A 17,291-nucleotide genomic window follows, 5' to 3' on the forward strand; every position below is an offset into this window, starting at 1 on the left:
CAATTTGAACGTAATTTATTTTTGATATTCTACAGTTTCAAGTCAATTTATATCTACTCCGTATATTCTGCGAGATGATTCTGATTTAGCCTCAATTTTATATTTTGAATAAATTTTTAAAGTAAATAAAGATCCAATAATAGTATTTGGAAATTTTATTCAATTTTTTGAATATTCAATATTACTGTGCAACTAATTTTTGTTATTCTTATGTCTTCCTACTTCCTATTTCTTTTTGGCTTTATGCCCTCGTAGAGGGCCTAGTGCCCTCAAGTGATGAAACATTTTTCAAAAATTGAGGTGGGTGTCAAGTTAGCACTGCTCTTTCTTAAAAATGTCTTAAAAATGTTTCAACAATAGGCTTTCCTAATAGTTCTTGAGAAGTTATATAGTTCCCGGTCTCGTTCTTAGTGTTACTTTGGAAATCAGCGATGAGTAGCGGAGAACCTCTGCGTCCCAAGCTATACGTTCGTGATCACGTTCTACTCGGCTACGACGGGATGCACATTATCGACGGAGGCGATGATCACAAAATCCTACTTCTGGACTCGCCGTAGAAACTGTCTGTAGAAAAATCAAGTATAGAAGATAATTATGAGCGCATAATTATACTGATTGGAGCAAAATTTCAGAATTGCTTACGAAATATGTTTGTGCAACAAACTGCTTATATTCTGGATAAATATATTTACGATTTTAAATCTTATCCCCGGACCTAGTGATAAAGAAGAGCAAGTGTCAAAGTTATCGTGTACTTTATTATTTCAGTAAGAATTAAGAAAGAGGCTGTAACTGACGTTGTCGAGTCAAGTGAAATTCTTCTAGCTGTTAATATTATTTCATCAAGACGTCATACGTGATAACTATGCGTACAAAACGTAGTTGTATATCAAGATTTCATTAGATAATATTTGAATAGGGATTAATTGGCAACGAGATAGGAAGGAATAGAGTACCTTTGAAATTTCCAAGTAGTAATTGGAACTTGTGCTTTAAAACAATTTCGGAAAATTAAGAAATTGAAATTGGGATTTGGCTTGGTGTACAAATTTTTAATACAACCATATCATCTTGATTTACTTCAAAAATTTCATTTCAATCGTGGTTATGACCTATATTCATAATTTTTCAAATATAAATTATTCCAAAACAAAGAAAAAGTACAAAATTTCGAACTTGTAAGGTATCATTTCTTCTTCAACACAAATGATTCAGTCTTATAAACATTACAGTACAACTGGAGAAAAGCATGCTTAAGTCATGTAAATCAAGCTGATATTGAAATATGATGAATAACACTTAGAAGAAATGAGGAAATTATTCTTGGTTATGACAATATTCGGCATCGGTTTTCGTGTTAAGTATTGAGTGACAGTTTCGTCTGTACAGTTGATTTGTTCCTTCTTCCCGCGAGTCGTTCTGCCAATCAGCAATCGTCTGATTTGGAACAGTTGCGCCACTCGTGGCCGCAAACCATACTACTTTATGATTATAATCAAGATTCAAGTAACTTCATAACCAATGGCGTCAACGAATGGATATCAAACTTCGTCCCCGCCCTCAATCTCTCCCGCCTAAAATATGTCATTGATAACACATTCGAAACTTATGCAACAAATGAATAAATATAAATGCGTAACAAAGAATATAACAAATACTTCATTGTATCCTCAACTTGCAACATCTCCTTATAGTATACAATACAGAGTATCCAGGGATTCGTGTAAATTCTCACAGGGATTAGTCTATTTTCGTAATACGTAGGGTGCAGCGCACCCAAATTATCTGCTAGCTACAGATCCGCATGCGTAGGAGAACAGAAAGTATATTCAAATCTGTATAAATAATTGTATACGTAATTTGTACAAGTAGATACATGTACAGAGTTCCCACATATTGAGAGCGGGGCTGTTTATAAATAAATTTTGGAATACGCCTTAATTGATTTGTTATTGCATCGTGTACGTATCCCCTTCTTTTTTGCGAGTACGAGTACGAGAGGGGATGAAGCTATGTCGGTGACGTCAATTCTCGGTGAGCATAGCGCCTCATGTCACAGAATCCTTTCTGGCTTTCAGAAGACCAGCAAGCTAACAGACTCGACGACTATCCAACACGAAGGTAAATCGGATACTGAGATCTCTGTATTTTTTGAATCCCTCCCCCCTCCCCCCCTTTACATAGTACCAATAATTTTACACACTGGCTCCCTCTTCATGGATCTTTAACGCAGATCATAGTTCATTCGTTGATTCTCTGTCTCTTAGTGTTTAGTTCTTTTTATAAATTTCTTTTCGTCACGTACGCATAGTGTTACTCAACAGCACTTTAATGTAGAAAAGTTGTTTTAAACTATTAAGCTTGTAAACTTACATACATTCATTGTTGCTGTCTTGTTGATTTAGATACTTTATTATTTCATTAAATTTTAATACAAGATTTGAGTAACGGTGTTGATGCTCTGGGATGTCTTGTGTTTTTATATTTTTATTTTTTCTTGGTTTATTACAGCAGCACTTCTCAGCGACGTCGTATTATCATTATTTAATGGCAATGTGAAGGGTGGAAGGGTGGATATCAGCAAGAGATAATGATTACAGAGCAGACTTGGAGCATGATGCTGGACAGTGATGTCACTGGCATCAATGAGTAAGTTTTGAAATTTTTATCTTAATCATTTGTTTTGTTTATGTTAATGGTAATATTAATGTTACACAGACTGGGCATTTCACCAAGAAAACAATTATGGATTAAAGCGGTGAAGAAATTGACATCTGAGAGACTTGGACGGGAGGGTCTCGCTGCTTGGGAGGACAGAAAGTTAAACGCAGACCCGGAAGCGCTGGAGTCGAAGGGAACGGAAAAGGAAATTGGTCCGAGTAACGCAGAAACGGAACCGGAAGTTCCTGTGGCACCACAACCGGTAGCCGAGGAAGAACCTCCAATGCAGAGAGGTATACCTGTGTTGACACTTATAAATATAATGTAAATTACCATAACATAAAGTAATATGTTATCCCATGAATTATAGATGTTTTCAAAAAGGGTGTTCTCTACAAGGGAATATTTTGTCCTTCGCTCAGCAATAGTTTTCATAGTCAACAGCTGGAAACGTCGTATCTGCATTATTCAAATCGTCAGCGGCAAAAGTCTTTGATAATGCTCAACATCGTTGATCTATTTTTAAAGGTAGAAATTATTAATCGATAAAATATCATTAATCCATGGGGGTCAGTTACTATGTTTAAAAGAATTACAGATAGCACTAATCTCTATATGGCTCTGGAGAAGAAATGAGACTAACAGCGACGGTCTCATCGAGTCTTTATCCTGGACAGTGTGCTGTATGGCAGCAAATATAATAATATGTGTTCTGGGTTGCTGGCGATGTTTCTCAAACAATTATCTCTACTGGGCTTCTATCTTTACCTGGTTATTAATAAACTCACAAGGTAATGTATCCGTCAGAACTGTGTATTCGGTCCACTTATAGAATCTGAGGAAGAGAAAAGGTTAGTCTCATGCTTGACAGCGACAAATAAATAAAAAAATTCCATACCGTTGGAAATATCGTTGAAAGGCCTGAGTATTAATTTTATTTTATTCAGTGAACCGAAACCATTGACAGTTCTAATCGATAAATTCAGACGATATCCAGTGAAGCGCGTTACACCAATGGAGGCCACCTGTTACTCCCAGATAGGAAAATAGCAATTACTAAAAATACAGGAATAATACATAAAACATAGAAAACTCCCTTGAGGATGTTTCTAATGTTTTCTCAAGCTCAGTCTCTCTGTATGTTCACTGCTAAAGTAGCCAGATACCCAGACTGAAATTCTTCGGCGAATAACATTGAACGTTATTTATTGATTCATAAAAAATGGTAGAGTATTAAAGAAGCAAATAAAGTGTCACTTAATAATCTAACTCTTGCAGGATTTATAGGAGCAGGTCTGAATTTTTCTAGTCAGCAACGACTAATGTGGTACATATTATTCGTTGTGTATGCCCCTTATGCCATGTTACCATTACCATTAAGATGGTGCGTGCTGGCAGGATTTGGCACAGCCCTTACACATACAGCAATGGCGATAGCAACTCTCTTGGCAAATTCAACCTACGTAAGGGAATATATAAAAATAAAAGATAAGTTAATGTAATTGTTACTTCATTATTCATTAATATCATTACCTCCAGGAACTAGCATGTGTCGCTAGGATGTTGTCGACCAATGTGCTCCTCTACGTCGCTGTTAATCTAGCAGGGATGTACACAAAGTACTTAACGGATCGTGGTCAAAGGCAGGCCTTTTTAGAGACTCATCGATCCATGGAAACTCGACAGCGTACGCAGAGTGAAAATAATCGTCAGGAAAAGTTACTTCTATCAGGTAGATGATGATTCAGTTTTCCTAGACAGACAAAGAGAAGATTTATTAATTTGCAGCAGTCCTGTACGTCAGTTCCAGATTGATTCCATTAAACTACTGACCATTACACTTTCTAATTTTACTAAGTTAATTTATAAAGCTTCTGACAAGGTAAAGAGTTTATATTTACTCTGGTAACCACGTGCAGACTACAATACCCAGTGAAGCATCCATAACGTGGTCACTAGAGTGTCAAGAGGGTCACTAGAGAGATTTTCAGTCGATTGCTTTAAAGTTCTTTACATATGGGCTATTGATTTATTCTGTATACATATATTTCTATTAATTCTAAATGTTCAGGTACTAGAGTATATATATCTCGCTCTGTACAGTCCTGCCAGATTTCGTCGCCAAGGAGATGATACGCGACATCGCCAGGGAAACCGAACGTGGTGGAACAATTTCGTTCACGCCAAATCAATTTCACAGGATTTACATACATCGCTATGAAAATGTCAGTATACTGTTTGCAGACATCAAAGGATTTACAGGTAGAAACGTGGAGTATAATAATTAGATCTAGTAATTATATCAACCTCTACTTCATGGGCTTGATGGGTAACTTGGTATTGTTTTTTTTAGCACTTGCCAGTCAGTGTAGTGCGCAGGAATTGGTCAAAGTGCTGAATGATCTCTTTGCAAGATTCGACAGACTGTCATCTGAGAATCATTGTTTAAGAATTAAACTTCTTGGTGACTGTTACTACTGCGTTTCCGGTTTGCCAACTGCCAGAGTTGATCATGCGCATTGCTGCGTTGAGATGGGATTACATATGATCAAAGCAATCAGGGATGTTCGTTATACTACAAAGGTTTTTATAATTTTTGTACCTTAATCTCTGTCTTTTTTGACATTAACTCTTCTATCAGAATAATTTTGGTTTCGGTAGGTGGATCTCAACATGAGAATAGGAATACACAGTGGATCTGTACTCTGCGGAGTCCTTGGTTTAAGGAAATGGCAATTTGATGTATGGTCCTATGATGTTACGCTTGCTAATCATTTGGAAAGTGGTGGGATTCCAGGGTTGGTACAGATACAATTGTTGGTTGTGTTATAAATGAGGGTGGTTCTATAAAAATATTTACTTGTAGGAGGGTTCATATATCTTCTGATACATTGAAGTGTCTCAATGATGTTTATGAAGTAGAACTAGGATGTGGTACAGAGAGGGATAATTATTTGAAGGATAGAAATGTGGTGACTTACTTGATAAAGCAGACAGAGCCTCTCAGATCAAGGAGACGATATTCGTCTCGTCCAAAAATTTGGAGCGAGGATGATTCAGGCAATAGGAGTAAGAAGAGTTTTAAATTGAATAATCCCTTATCGGCAAATAGTAATCCAAGTTCTTTGGAGGACGATATAGGGGTTGATTGGACACCAGAAATTCCATTTGAGAATGTAAGATTATAAAGGGCTACAATGAATGTAAATTTATATAAGAAGAAATGAATTATTTTTGAATATATTTTTTGGATCAATTTAGTTAAACAGTGCTACTTCGATGAGTAATTTAGAATCTGAATACCTGGAGGAGGAAAATGGTACAAGCAAAAATTCAAAAACTCCTTGCAGTGCAGCTAGTGAGAAATTGGCAAAGGCTTCGGATGCTCTGGAATCAGCCAGTAATAAAAGGATGAGATCAGCCAATATAAATGCATGGACACTCCGTTACAATGATGAGAGTCTAGAATCACAGGTTGAGGAATATTATTATACATAATAAATATATATGTAACTAATACTATAATAATTTATGTGAAAGGTACTGAATATTTTTTTATCCTTATAAAAGTTTGGACAGCTGCGAGAAGATATGTTCAAATCCAACATGATATGCTGCTTCGTCATTTGGCTTTTCATTGCAATTTGTCAAGCAGTGATACTTCCTAGGTAATTATTATTAAACGATAATGAGATTGAATTTTTAAAATAAAAATTACCTTTACAGCTGCACAATACTGTTGATATCTTTACTCTTGACTACGTTGATCCTTGTGGGAGCTTCAATCCTGGTAATGGCAGAAGAATTCAAAAGTCTTCCAACGTATCTTCAGCATTCCTCATCGATGCTAGTCCACAATAAGCAGCACAGGACGATCTTCATTTGCAGTGTGATATCCTTAATGGCAGCGACCTCGTTAATAATCGTCACAGCATGTCCCTCAGGTGGCGATTGTTCAGGAAAAACCTTGGAAACATCCTTTAAATATCCAAGAGCAGCAATAATGACATCATCCTCAAGAATAATAACAGGCACAACGACCGAGCAACCAGAGACATCCTCCACGACGATGAGTCTAAACGAGCTCATCCTTGGTTTCCTAGCAGCTGCACTCAGGGAAGACATCAACAGGGATAACTTCACGGAGAGTAGTAGGAATCGGTCTAAGAGTGATCCCCAAGAGTCCAGGGATATCGAGGTGAAGCTGACTCACATCGTGAATGGAAAAGCGAGCCTCGCTAAGAGACGAACCAGGCAAGAGTTCTTCCGGTTTTACAGATACGAGAAGCACTACGGTACCACTGCGAGGAGACATTACAGAAGGTTCGCGAGGAACCGAGGTAAGGATGATCAGAGGATGATTACTTTGAGGAAGGTCTTGTCAATCCAGGAAGATATGAAGCCCATCGAGCAGCTGGACATTTGTCAAACTGGAAATTGTTTTCATCCTGAGTACATTGTATTTACTTGGATCTTATGTCTGATCGCACTGGCTTCGGCTTTGAAGCTTTATTACCTAGTGAAAACTGCCCTGGCCAGCATCATTGTGGCTGTCTATACTGTACTCATCCTGGTATTGAAACCAGAATTATTCTCAGAACATTCCCTGGAGGAGAGTATGTAAGTTTATAATCATTATTAAATTCTTTATACTTTTGTTACCAACAATTTTTTATTCGTTCAATAGTAATATTTTCAGGACCAACACACCCTTATCGGCACAGATGCTGATATTTCTGGTAGTGTTCCTGGTGATGGTTACCTATCACGGTCGTCTAGTGGAAGTTACATCCAGGTTGGATTTCTTGTGGAAGCAACAAGCAGAAAGGGAACTGGGTGATATGATAGAATCCAGACATAATAATATGCAATTATTGAAAAATATTCTGCCTGATCATGTGGCTCATCATTTTTTAACTCAGGACAGAGCACCGGAGGTGAATGCAATTTTATATGTAATAAAAGTAATCAGTTTTAGTTTTCTTCAACTTTACTTGAATTCATATATTTCAGGAATTGTATTCGCAATCGCGTGACAAGGTGGGTGTTATGTTTGCCAGTGTACCCAATTTTACGGAATTCTACTCAGAAGATGTGAATAAAGGAATGGAATGTATTAGACTACTCAATGAGATAATTGGTGAGTGACTTCATCGTTCCATGAAATAATTTGAAGTAATTTTACATTCAGTAAACTGGTATTAATTGACTTACAGCTGATTTCGATGAATTGCTGGATGAGACAAGGTTTCATTGTATTGAGAAAATTAAGACTGTGGGAGCCACATATATGGCTGCATCTGGACTCAATCCCTGTCAAAATGTATGAGTTAATAATTTTAATATTTATAGCAAATACTTGATAGACAATTGAAAAATTCATTATACTGCTTCTACTTTCAGGATAAAACTACAGATGATATGGAACATCTGTGTCGTCTAGTAGACTACGCAGTAGCAATGAGGCAGAGATTGGAGGATGTCAATGTACATTCATTTAATAACTTTGACCTTCGAGTAGGAATAAGTTGTGGTCCTTTAGTGGGAGGAGTAATTGGTGCACGAAAGCCAGTTTTTGATATTTGGGGTAATACAGTAAACGAGGCATCGCGTATGGACTCGACAGGTGTCATGGGAAAGATTCAAGTACCACGAGATATAGCTAGGGTGAATAATGCACCAATAAAAAAATTACATACTATCATAAGGAACATTAATTAAGTATTAATATTTTCTAAATCAGTTTCTAGAGTCCAGAGGATATCAAACACAAAAAAGGGGCCTGATCGAGGTCAAAGGAAAAGGTACCATGGAAACTTACTTTGTACTTGGAAAAGGTACTATACACCAGGAAGGTACAGCGAGACATACAAGTAGCTGTAGAAGTCTGGCTGCTGTGGTCTACGGAGTAGTGCAAGCAAGGAGGAAACAGACAAGGGCACTTAGGAGAACCTAGGGAACATCCTCCTGGAGAAAATCCATAGATGAAAAAGAGAGAAAATGACAAAGACAATGAGAATCAAAAAATAAATATACATGATAGGAATCCTCGTTCACTAGGGGCTGTGCAAGTGTTAATTATTTCATAATAATGAGAGGAATAATACAGTTATTATGTAAGAATATCGATTAAGAGGATTTTAAGGACAGAAGAAAAATATGATAAAAAAAAGCCCAACAGAGGATGAAATTCTCTTTGTATATTCTCCAGGAGGGAAATCAAATATCAACGTCTTCGTACCTTCGCAATAATTATTACGTGTGAACTTTAAATATATCAATTTATTCGCTACGATTGGTCATTAAATAAAATTTCATATAGGTACTATTACAGTATTCGTAGAGTAAAGCGCTAATATTTAATATTCGTCTCGTCATAGTTATTTCGCAAGAACTTGAGGAAGCTGTAGACGAGACAGAAATCGATAAAGTTGTTTTTCTCATTGGTCGTTCGGAGTGGCGTGAATTTTGTTACCATCAGAATTTGTTTTCTTTGATCATCCAATGAAAACAAAACATTTCGGGGAAAGAAAGAAAGAGAAGATACAATATTTATAAGAAACCACAAACAAGATAAAATATTCAATTGATCTCATTCAATGGAAAGTTTCCACAGAATGAATAATATTATCAAGAATGTGTAGAAAAAAAATGCAATGTAGCAATCCATAGTAGTTCACAAACCTTGTGCGAGCAATTTGGGAGAAATAAAAATTGAAGTCGTCTAGCAATAGTCGAGCAAGACAACACAAGCAAAACTTCCTCTGACTGTTATTACATAACATAAACTGAGTTATAAGTACTGTATATGTGAGACAGATAAGTCAGTAAAGCTATTTCAATAGAATATTGTTTCATGGAACAATCAAGCCCCAATTCTTGTTTGAGCTTATATTGAAAGAAACAATTTCTTTGAGAAAATGCTTGGAGACAATTCTGTTTAGACAAGAAAAGCGTCAAACGACGAATACAATAGAGATATGTGAACAAAAAATGGAGAACTAAGAAACATTACCACTGTGTATCCATTCTACTCCATTTTAAAGAATATTATTATGAAAATTCACGTAAAACGTCATTTAACATTCGTACATAATCTTCGCACGCACTCATCATACTCTTTTGTTTTATGAAATGTTTTTTAACGTCTCTTACACGCTGTCTTTCAATCTTCTATTAACTGTTATAATTCTAACCTCTTCGTGGTCTTCGTCTTTACTGGGGCACTTTGAGAACGACGCCGTAACCTCCTCGCTGTCCCGACGAGGACGATAAGTGAATACACAGAAGGACGAGCAAGAAAATAAGGAAGATGATCGTCCTCATCTCCCGGGACGTCATTATTGTTACTGAGATAATTGGCGTTTATGACGTCTACACCCGCCATATATAGAACACCAGGACGTATCCGCTGCGCCATATTGGAAGGGACACCTAACAATAATACGTTACGAATAAATCTTTTTGTTTCTTATGCGTGCTTTTGTTATCGTTTGTTGCTTATTCTCCTCATTTGCGCAATGAGCGTCAACTTATTCAAAAGTTACAAATTTTTCACTTACGAGCTACAATTTAAACATTCTTCGCGCTCAACGCACAACGTCGACAAAGCGGAGTTCGCTGAATCGTATTTTGCCCGACGGCCATTTTATTCATTCGCACATTATTTAATTCTTTTTTTTTCGAAAATATTCACACACCCCAAAAGTCGAGATCGTGCGAGCACGAAGAGTTTATTTATCATTTTTTAAATATTTTTTGGGCTATTCTCGTTCGCGTCTCGAAACCCTGTTCCCTGTAGAAATAACTCGCGATTCTCTCTATTCACGGTATCACTATTTTTATTTATTTTCATTTACTTACGTTTGCATTTATTTCTCTTATATTTTTTCACTCGACGCGAGCGAAACGAAAAGAGCACCGTTAATCGGGCGACGATGAAATTCCAGACCAACTCTCAGAACGAATTCGCACGCGTTCCGAAAACGCAAAAGATTGTACGCTTTCGTCTTTTTAAATTTCATCAACCGCGCCACGGAATTTTTTCAAATTATTTCATTTTTTTATAAGAAAAATTCACATCCAGTTACAGTATCACGACTGCAAGAGAACATACAAAAATCTTTTAGCCAAGACAGCTAAGATCCCCGACAAACATCCCGAACTTGTTATTAAATTTATATTAATTTCATATATATAATAATAATTAATATATAATAATTACAAATAATTAGTTATTAATATTCTTTCTTTTTTTTTTTTAATATTTCACTAGATTTGTAAAAAGTCTATTCTCCTCGCGGCTCGTGTCGCTGCCTTTGTGTTTCTCCGGATTTATTGAGACACAGCATATATCATGCCGCGTGCCTCCATTTGTTTATGTCCGTGTAAATGTCTGTGTAATTATCGAATTTCTTAAAAGTAAAACCATTCGCATCTTTCAATATCTTGTAAACTATCCTGTGTACTTGTCTCGTGTATCGCGCCTACGAAGTGTAATCGCGTTGAAGAAAAGGAAAAGAAGAAAAAAAAAGAGAGAAAACGCCGTCAGCATCGCGGCACAATTATTCCCACTTTGTTTCATTTTAAATTGCTTTTATCACAAGAGCCCGTTTAAATGTAATCGTCGCGACTCTAAAAAAAAAAAATGCCGCCTATTTGACACGACAAAGAAAAAAAAAAGTACACCCCTGGAAGCAACGCCTTTAATGCATCCCTCGTATAATTTTCATGTCCACCGTGATCGTAAGATACAAAATAATGATTGTCAACGTATCAAGAGATCAAAGACAAGAGAGAATGATACAATCATCGCAAGACCGGATATACTAATCAAAGAGAACAATATTCCGTACTCCCAGGAACGTACTTCCGCGTTTTATTGAAAAACTTAATAGCTAATAGCTAGGGGGGCGGAGGGTAAGAGAGGAGGCAGGGGGAGCGCGTCTTAGCAAAGGGTACCGGTACAGAAGGATGGAATATTTGACTCCCTAGTTGCTGAATTTGAATACCGGATACAAGAGGTGCTATGACAGGCCGTAAACAGTATATATCACGGCATGCGAACTGTCAACGGTACCCTGTGCTCCGTATGTACACTCGGTGTAAAACTCCGAGAAAGAAGAAAAAGAAGGAATGGAAAATATATAAATATATATGTCAACTTCCGTTTAACAGATGAGATTAAAGCGACAGGGAACAATATACCTAACGCGTATAGAATATATAGTATGGTACTATGTATACTGTTGTCAAGTTAGACGCGTCTTTTGAAAGGTTATGATAGCAACACAGGTATATACCATAGCTTTGTTGCATATCACAAGATACTACCCGGATATGAGTTTATATTGTATTCCGCGCGTATTTAATTTTCTTCATTCTTTCCTTTCTTTTCTTCTTTTTCTCCTCCCATTCGTACCTCCACATTAAATTAACCTCCTTGCGTTTGGCCAATGGCGTTTCATCAAATACATAAGGAGTACGTGAGAAACCCAATAAATATATGCAGTCCGTGCTTCTCGCGTACTCCGATATTTTTCTTCTTTCTTTTTTTTTGTTTGTTTAAGTCTTCCTTCGCGCACACTCTTTCTTAATTACGTATATCCGGCATTCTTCATGCGTTGCCGTTGATGGCGCCATCTATGCGCGTACGATGATGCGCACTCGTCGATCAGATCGGTAGAGGAATATCAGAAAATATTTACATATTCTTCCATGAGACATCCGACGACGAGGACGTCGTCGTCGATCACAGCCATTCCGTGAAACAACCGCCGAACCACATCACTACTATTGGGAAGAGATAAGTCGTGAGTGCCCTGGACAGAGACATTTTCTGTCTTGATGCACCGCTGTCGGTTGTCCTGGTCGTGTTGCTGGTTACTTTGTGTTCCGTGTTCACCTTTGGGGGTTCTATCTCTTCTGGCGGTACATAAGGCTTCTCGGGTACAGGTTGAGGTTCGTATCCCGAACCCTTCTCGGCGAAGCCATCCTCGTCGTCGGTTATCCTGTCGTCATCTTCATCGTCACCCGAACCACTTCCGGAACCGTACCACGTTTCCTCTGCAATATATGTAGACAATAAGTTATACTTTTAAATGTAATGCAAATGAACATAAGTAATTTTGTACGTTATGTTATTTTTACCTGTGTCTATCCAGTCAACGTCTTGACCACTGTAAGCCGATCTTAAACGATTCGTTATCGTCGCCAGGGCAAAGATTTGTTCCCTGACTATCGTCGGTCTGAACGTGGAGGCACGTACTTCCGGATTAAGATTCTGGGATTCCCCGTCCGAGGATACTGGATATATGTATCTGTTAAGGATGATAATGAGATTGTTAATGATCAAGAGATAAAATTGATTTTATTTTTTCAAATAAAAAAGTATCACATACTTATCCACGTGAGTACCGTTCCAGCATTCCTTGGTATTACTGGGTGGTACTACCAGACCATTGTTACACAGTTGATAAGGAAGGTAGACCCAGAACTGTCTAGAGTCCCGGACCTTCTGCCTTATTTCCTTGACGAGTTTGTCAAGCATCACAGCCGTCGGTGTCTTGTCCTCTGCCGAGGGTTCCTGATCGAATTTCAGGGACTCCAACTCGAGTTCCTGATTGTTCCTCCTGCGACGTCTACCAAGAACAGGACGTCCACAGGCGGAGAAGACACCCTTGGAGACTTCCTGACTGTTCTCTTGAAAGTTCATAATGGCCTCGGATATCTTGAGATTTATGGGTCTGACCAGCATCTCAATATTGAAGGGTCCAAGGAGCCGATCAGCAATCTTGTCAAAGGCTTCTGCAAATGTCAAGGCGAGATCATTTTTAAGTATTTCATCCACTCATCAAGGACCTACTCTCTCACAGTACCCAATTACGCAATAGGTCAAACGAGTGTGATATCAATTAATTCTAAGATTCATCAGAAGGGACTGATTGAATTAACAAGTATCAAGAGTGTAAAACGGTTATAGAGATTAATCCAAGTGATTAACGACAGCTGGGACGCTTAAAATTCTAGCAGGGAAAAAGGGTCTGAACTTTATTTGGCATACAGATCTGTCTCTTACTAATAAATTGATTCCATTCCGAGTCAAGGGCCGCGTGCTGGGCCAGGCAACCTTTCATCACGTTGGCGCACATGTCCCCACAGGCTAAAACGTTTCCTGGGATCCCACTGCAGGAAGGACAAACTGTCATCCTGGTGAGAGCAGCAGCGCACTCTGGCGACGATTCCAACTAAAAGAATAATTAGTCACATGTTTTTAAACACGTATACAGCTACTCATACTCTGAACCCTCAAACCGTTTGGTCCTTTGGGATAAAAATCGAGCCTAAACTTCATCCCTTACCGTCTGCATATTCTTCAGGACGTCAGCAGCAATCGACAGGGCCTGACTGAACGCCCTGGTAGCCACGAAGCATCTTTTCACCTGAACCCCCAATTTGTGGGGCACGTCGCCAAACGGTGCCATCTCCTTCATGTGATTGCTCACGCACTCAAGATACTGTCTGTCAAATTGGTACTGACTGTTCAGCACAGTGAACATTTTCTGGTACAGGGTATTGAAGAAGTTTTCCATGACTTCGTCCAGATCGACCTAAAACGTGAAAGAAGTAAATTAATCAACAGTCAAACTAGAATACGATAGATACAAAGTAAAATAAGGAAGCCATTAGAAATACGGTGATAAAGCTAACAGCCTCGAAAAGCGTCCATAGCAAGTGAGAATAAATAACAGGAAGCGTCGTTGGGGCAATGAAATTCTTTCTGTCGGCCATTTTGAGTCTCGGACATGCATAGAAAATCAGTAAATTTTTCATGTTAAAATATCAAGGTATTCCGACGATTTCAATGACAGTCGTATAAAGCAATGGTAGTAAGATGAATTCTATATTGAAAATGATCCAGAAGACATTTTTGAGATCCATTATAACGAATGGCTTCTCAAGGAATTACTGTTTGCCGTCCATAAGGCATTCTCGTTCGCGAAGGTCTGGAGGATCGATTTCGCCTGGCAAAGTAGAACCGGTATAAAGCACACGAAGGCAGGGTTCGTTGGCTCCTGCCAGTAATTATAACTCAGCCAAAAATAGCCTATTCGATAAATCATCGATTCGTGCCTGTTTGATGTATACAATTTGCATACCCGTTCTGAATACACGATATGCGTAAAGCTGTGAAATAATGAAATTTTGTCATATTGTTTTAATAACATATATACAATATATATATATATATATATATATATATATATATATATATCGTTCAATTATTTCTTTCGTTTTTACAGTTCTTCTAATACGCCCGAGCCCAAGAATATTCAATTCCGTAAGGGATCAAAGAGACCACGTGGTTATCGCTTAAAAGCCACCGTCGTACATTTCAAAGGGCTTCGAGGTATATTCAGTTAGCGACCCTTATCAGCTACTCGGACGATTCTACACGTCAAAAGCATTGATTAAGCACGGCACGTCACGCAAGCCCTCCTGGTGGTGATTTGCCCATGCTAGCACGAGGTAGCAAGAAATAACCATGAGGGGAAAACATTTTGAGTTAAATGAAAATTATTCAAGCCACAGGAACTTACGTACAAGGTACGGATAGCTGTGGCAGTATACAGGTATGCATGAAAGGCGAAGAAGGATAGAAGGAAGAAATGAAACGGTAGGAGTAAAGTGAGAAGTCAAAGTATGTAATGAAAAAAAAAACCAGCCGCAAGTTGAAACTTTTAATTTGCTTACTCCGAATCGTAGGTAGTGTACGAAGTCTCTATACGAGGAAGCATTTTCATTTTTTTTAAATCTTTGACTTCCATCTTCATTTACTACCGGACCGCGAAATTTCAAATTGCTAAATTAGATCCGCTTGGCCGATCTTCGCCAAATTTCGTATGTATTACGGCTAGATGATATTTCGTACTTGCAGAGAATTGCGGTTTTATTCATGGAAGTAGTTACAGCGATAAAGTTGATTTTTCGAAAAATTCAAAATATAAAATCAAAATTTCTCGATGGATTCGGCCCAAATGCAACACCCAACCAACTTTAGATACAAATCTCTTTGTCAAGAATTATTTAGACTAGTATCACCAAAATTTTCGATCGCTAGAGTGATAACGTCCTTTTTTTTTTGGAAATTTGAAAATGGCATAAAATCCGAGCGGCAGCTTGAATCATGACGAAAATTATAGTCGATCAAGAGATTACAGGGCTGCATATGCAAAATTTGGGGGCTGTAGCTAACACCGTTTTCGAGTTATACACGTTTGAATTTTGGGTGGCCATTACACACATACACATATATCTGGAAATTTTCTCAAAATGTCTTTTGGGACACGTTTGACAAATTCTGAAAATGAAGATTTCGAAAAAACAAAATTTCTCACCGTCACATAGCTTCCTCTGTGAGGAAGCAAAAAAGAAAGAAAAAAGTTTGCCTTTGTAAATTGAGTCTGCGAGTCTCATATCGTTGAGGAAATTTGATTTACAGTCGAGACTCCCTCTAGGTGGGAGCTTTAAAGGTAGCTGGGCTGCACGTTATGGATATAGGACGGACCAAGGTTGTAGCTGAGCTTTAGAATGTCCATTATCCGAGACTCTTCCCTAATAACACGAACAAAAGCTTCCACAGAGCTCCCTACCCGACTTGTTCAACTTGCGTTAATTCAACTGGGTAGGAGGAGCTTTTTAGATCGAGCTTGGTCGAACAATAAAGGGGCGCGGCCTTTGTAGTAAATTTTTTGTTGTTGTTGCTTCCACCTACAAGAGCTTTTATTATATATGGAATATTACGTTTTAATAATGCCTGACGGGTGGTATTAACGAAAGCTGTGCTTTTCAGGATATCGTACTGGTATATAAGCTGTATGGCTGTGTAAGGTGGGAATAAGGCGTGTAAGGATTACGGAATATATTAAGAATAAAAGCTCACCGTGCCCTTGGCATAATAATTCTCAAGCTCTATGAAGAGATCCGTGAAGACTTCAGAGTTCTGCTCGTAGAGTATGCCGTATGTCTTTTTGAACATCTCGTGAAAGCCCTTCTTGCTGGTGGCCAAAAGCTCCTTGAAGAAATCTGCAAAAAAATCAGGGTCTCCCTTTAGCGAGCTTTTGGGTGAGCTTTTTGATTTACACGTTGAGTCGTTGCCTTCCCTTCTCTCTCCTGGCCAACTTCTAGCAAGTCGATTGCCCAGCGGTAGATACTATTTGGCAAACGCCTGGCTAAAGCTCTTTTGACAATGAACGTAGTTCTTGCGAGGTTTGATAAAGCTCGGGCAAAGAGCTTGCGGCTTCAAGACTCTTGCACCTCAGCCAACCGAGCGAGGGGACTTTTGCTGTGGCTTCAGGGAGTTTCTGAGAATTGAAAGTCCAAGGAAATAAAATAAAAAGCTTCTAGGAAGCACAAGGGTGGTCCCCCATCGAAAGCTCTCGGAGATGAAAGAGCGAATTTTTGAAGTGGGGAAATTAAAAGCTGTGTAATGGAGAAAATAAAAAGAGATAAATCGATTAAAACTTCGAAATTTCTTCCAGTCGCAAGACTGAAAATACTTCCAAGCTTTTTTTACGCCTCTTTCACAAGCTTTTCATATCCTCTTTCTAATTAAACAGAACGTAGCATCC

At 38.2% G+C, this 17,291-nt stretch overlaps 2 protein-coding genes and 1 long non-coding RNA gene across 14 annotated transcripts in view; 1 reads left to right on the plus strand and 2 right to left on the minus strand.

Annotated features, from left to right (window-relative positions):
• Positions 1–13: 13 nt before the first annotated feature.
• LOC112494442 lies at positions 14–1,091 on the minus strand. Its single transcript, XR_003059858.1, has 3 exons — positions 957–1,091; positions 643–863; positions 14–564 (listed from the first exon to the last, which is right to left on the minus strand). It is a non-coding gene; the product is annotated as an uncharacterized LOC112494442 (long non-coding RNA).
• Positions 1,092–1,989: 898 nt separating this feature from the next.
• Positions 1,990–8,997, plus strand: LOC107268305 (adenylate cyclase type 8). 5 transcript variants are annotated; one of them, XM_015740947.2, is made up of 19 exons: positions 1,993–2,121; positions 2,512–2,649; positions 2,719–2,954; positions 3,032–3,189; positions 3,260–3,452; positions 3,940–4,124; positions 4,201–4,393; positions 4,765–4,923; positions 5,015–5,244; positions 5,323–5,459; positions 5,528–5,837; positions 5,923–6,135; positions 6,232–6,329; positions 6,388–7,281; positions 7,361–7,598; positions 7,675–7,801; positions 7,878–7,984; positions 8,065–8,328; positions 8,405–8,997. In XM_015740947.2, the coding sequence occupies exons 2-19, from the start codon at positions 2,591–2,593 to the stop codon at positions 8,615–8,617; spliced, it is 4,014 nt and encodes a 1,337-aa protein (XP_015596433.1). In that variant the 5' UTR covers positions 1,993–2,121; positions 2,512–2,590; the 3' UTR covers positions 8,618–8,997. The 5 variants fall into 5 exon arrangements, with proteins under 5 accessions (XP_024941398.1, XP_015596433.1, XP_015596430.1 ...); XM_015740944.2 differs by having other exon boundaries at positions 1,994–2,121; positions 7,349–7,598; XM_025085628.1 differs by having other exon boundaries at positions 2,025–2,121; positions 2,515–2,649; positions 7,349–7,598.
• The window catches only part of LOC107268308 (glypican-6), a 51,189-nt gene continuing 37,205 nt past the window's right edge, over positions 3,308–17,291 (minus strand). For 3 of the 8 annotated variants that reach the window (XM_015740955.2, XM_025085639.1, XM_025085640.1), the window contains 6 exons: positions 16,604–16,746; positions 14,022–14,270; positions 13,739–13,907; positions 13,062–13,467; positions 12,811–12,980; positions 9,686–12,726 (listed from right to left, as the gene is read on the minus strand). In XM_015740955.2, coding sequence (XP_015596441.1) covers positions 12,413–12,726; positions 12,811–12,980; positions 13,062–13,467; positions 13,739–13,907; positions 14,022–14,270; positions 16,604–16,746 — 1,451 coding nt within the window. In that variant the 3' untranslated portion in view covers positions 9,686–12,412. Of the gene's footprint in view, positions 3,497–3,559; positions 4,121–4,194; positions 4,415–5,642; positions 5,854–5,964; positions 6,124–6,379; positions 6,628–9,685; positions 12,727–12,810; positions 12,981–13,061; positions 13,468–13,738; positions 13,908–14,021; positions 14,271–16,603; positions 16,747–17,291 lie in introns of those variants that run through there. The other 5 variants (XR_003059852.1, XR_003059848.1, XR_003059849.1 and 2 more) reach the window with 5 other exon arrangements.

Source organism: Cephus cinctus, unplaced genomic scaffold (genome assembly GCF_000341935.2).
Source record: "Cephus cinctus unplaced genomic scaffold, Ccin1 Ccin1_scaffold0515, whole genome shotgun sequence".
Taxonomy (NCBI): Eukaryota; Metazoa; Arthropoda; class Insecta; order Hymenoptera; family Cephidae; genus Cephus; species Cephus cinctus.

What these genes read in the sequence shown, in the direction of transcription:
- LOC107268305 (XM_015740944.2), top strand. Translation starts at nt 2,591, where the DNA reads ATGATTACAGAGCAGACTTGGAGCATGATGCTGGACAGTGATGTCACT. An exon ending in GGAAAAGTTACTTCTATCAG is followed by an intron (nt 4,394 to 4,764) that starts GTAGATGATGAT and finishes CGCTCTGTACAG; the next exon opens with TCCTGCCAGATTTCGTCGCC. An exon ending in ATGAGAGTCTAGAATCACAG is followed by an intron (nt 6,136 to 6,231) that starts GTTGAGGAATAT and finishes TCCTTATAAAAG; the next exon opens with TTTGGACAGCTGCGAGAAGA.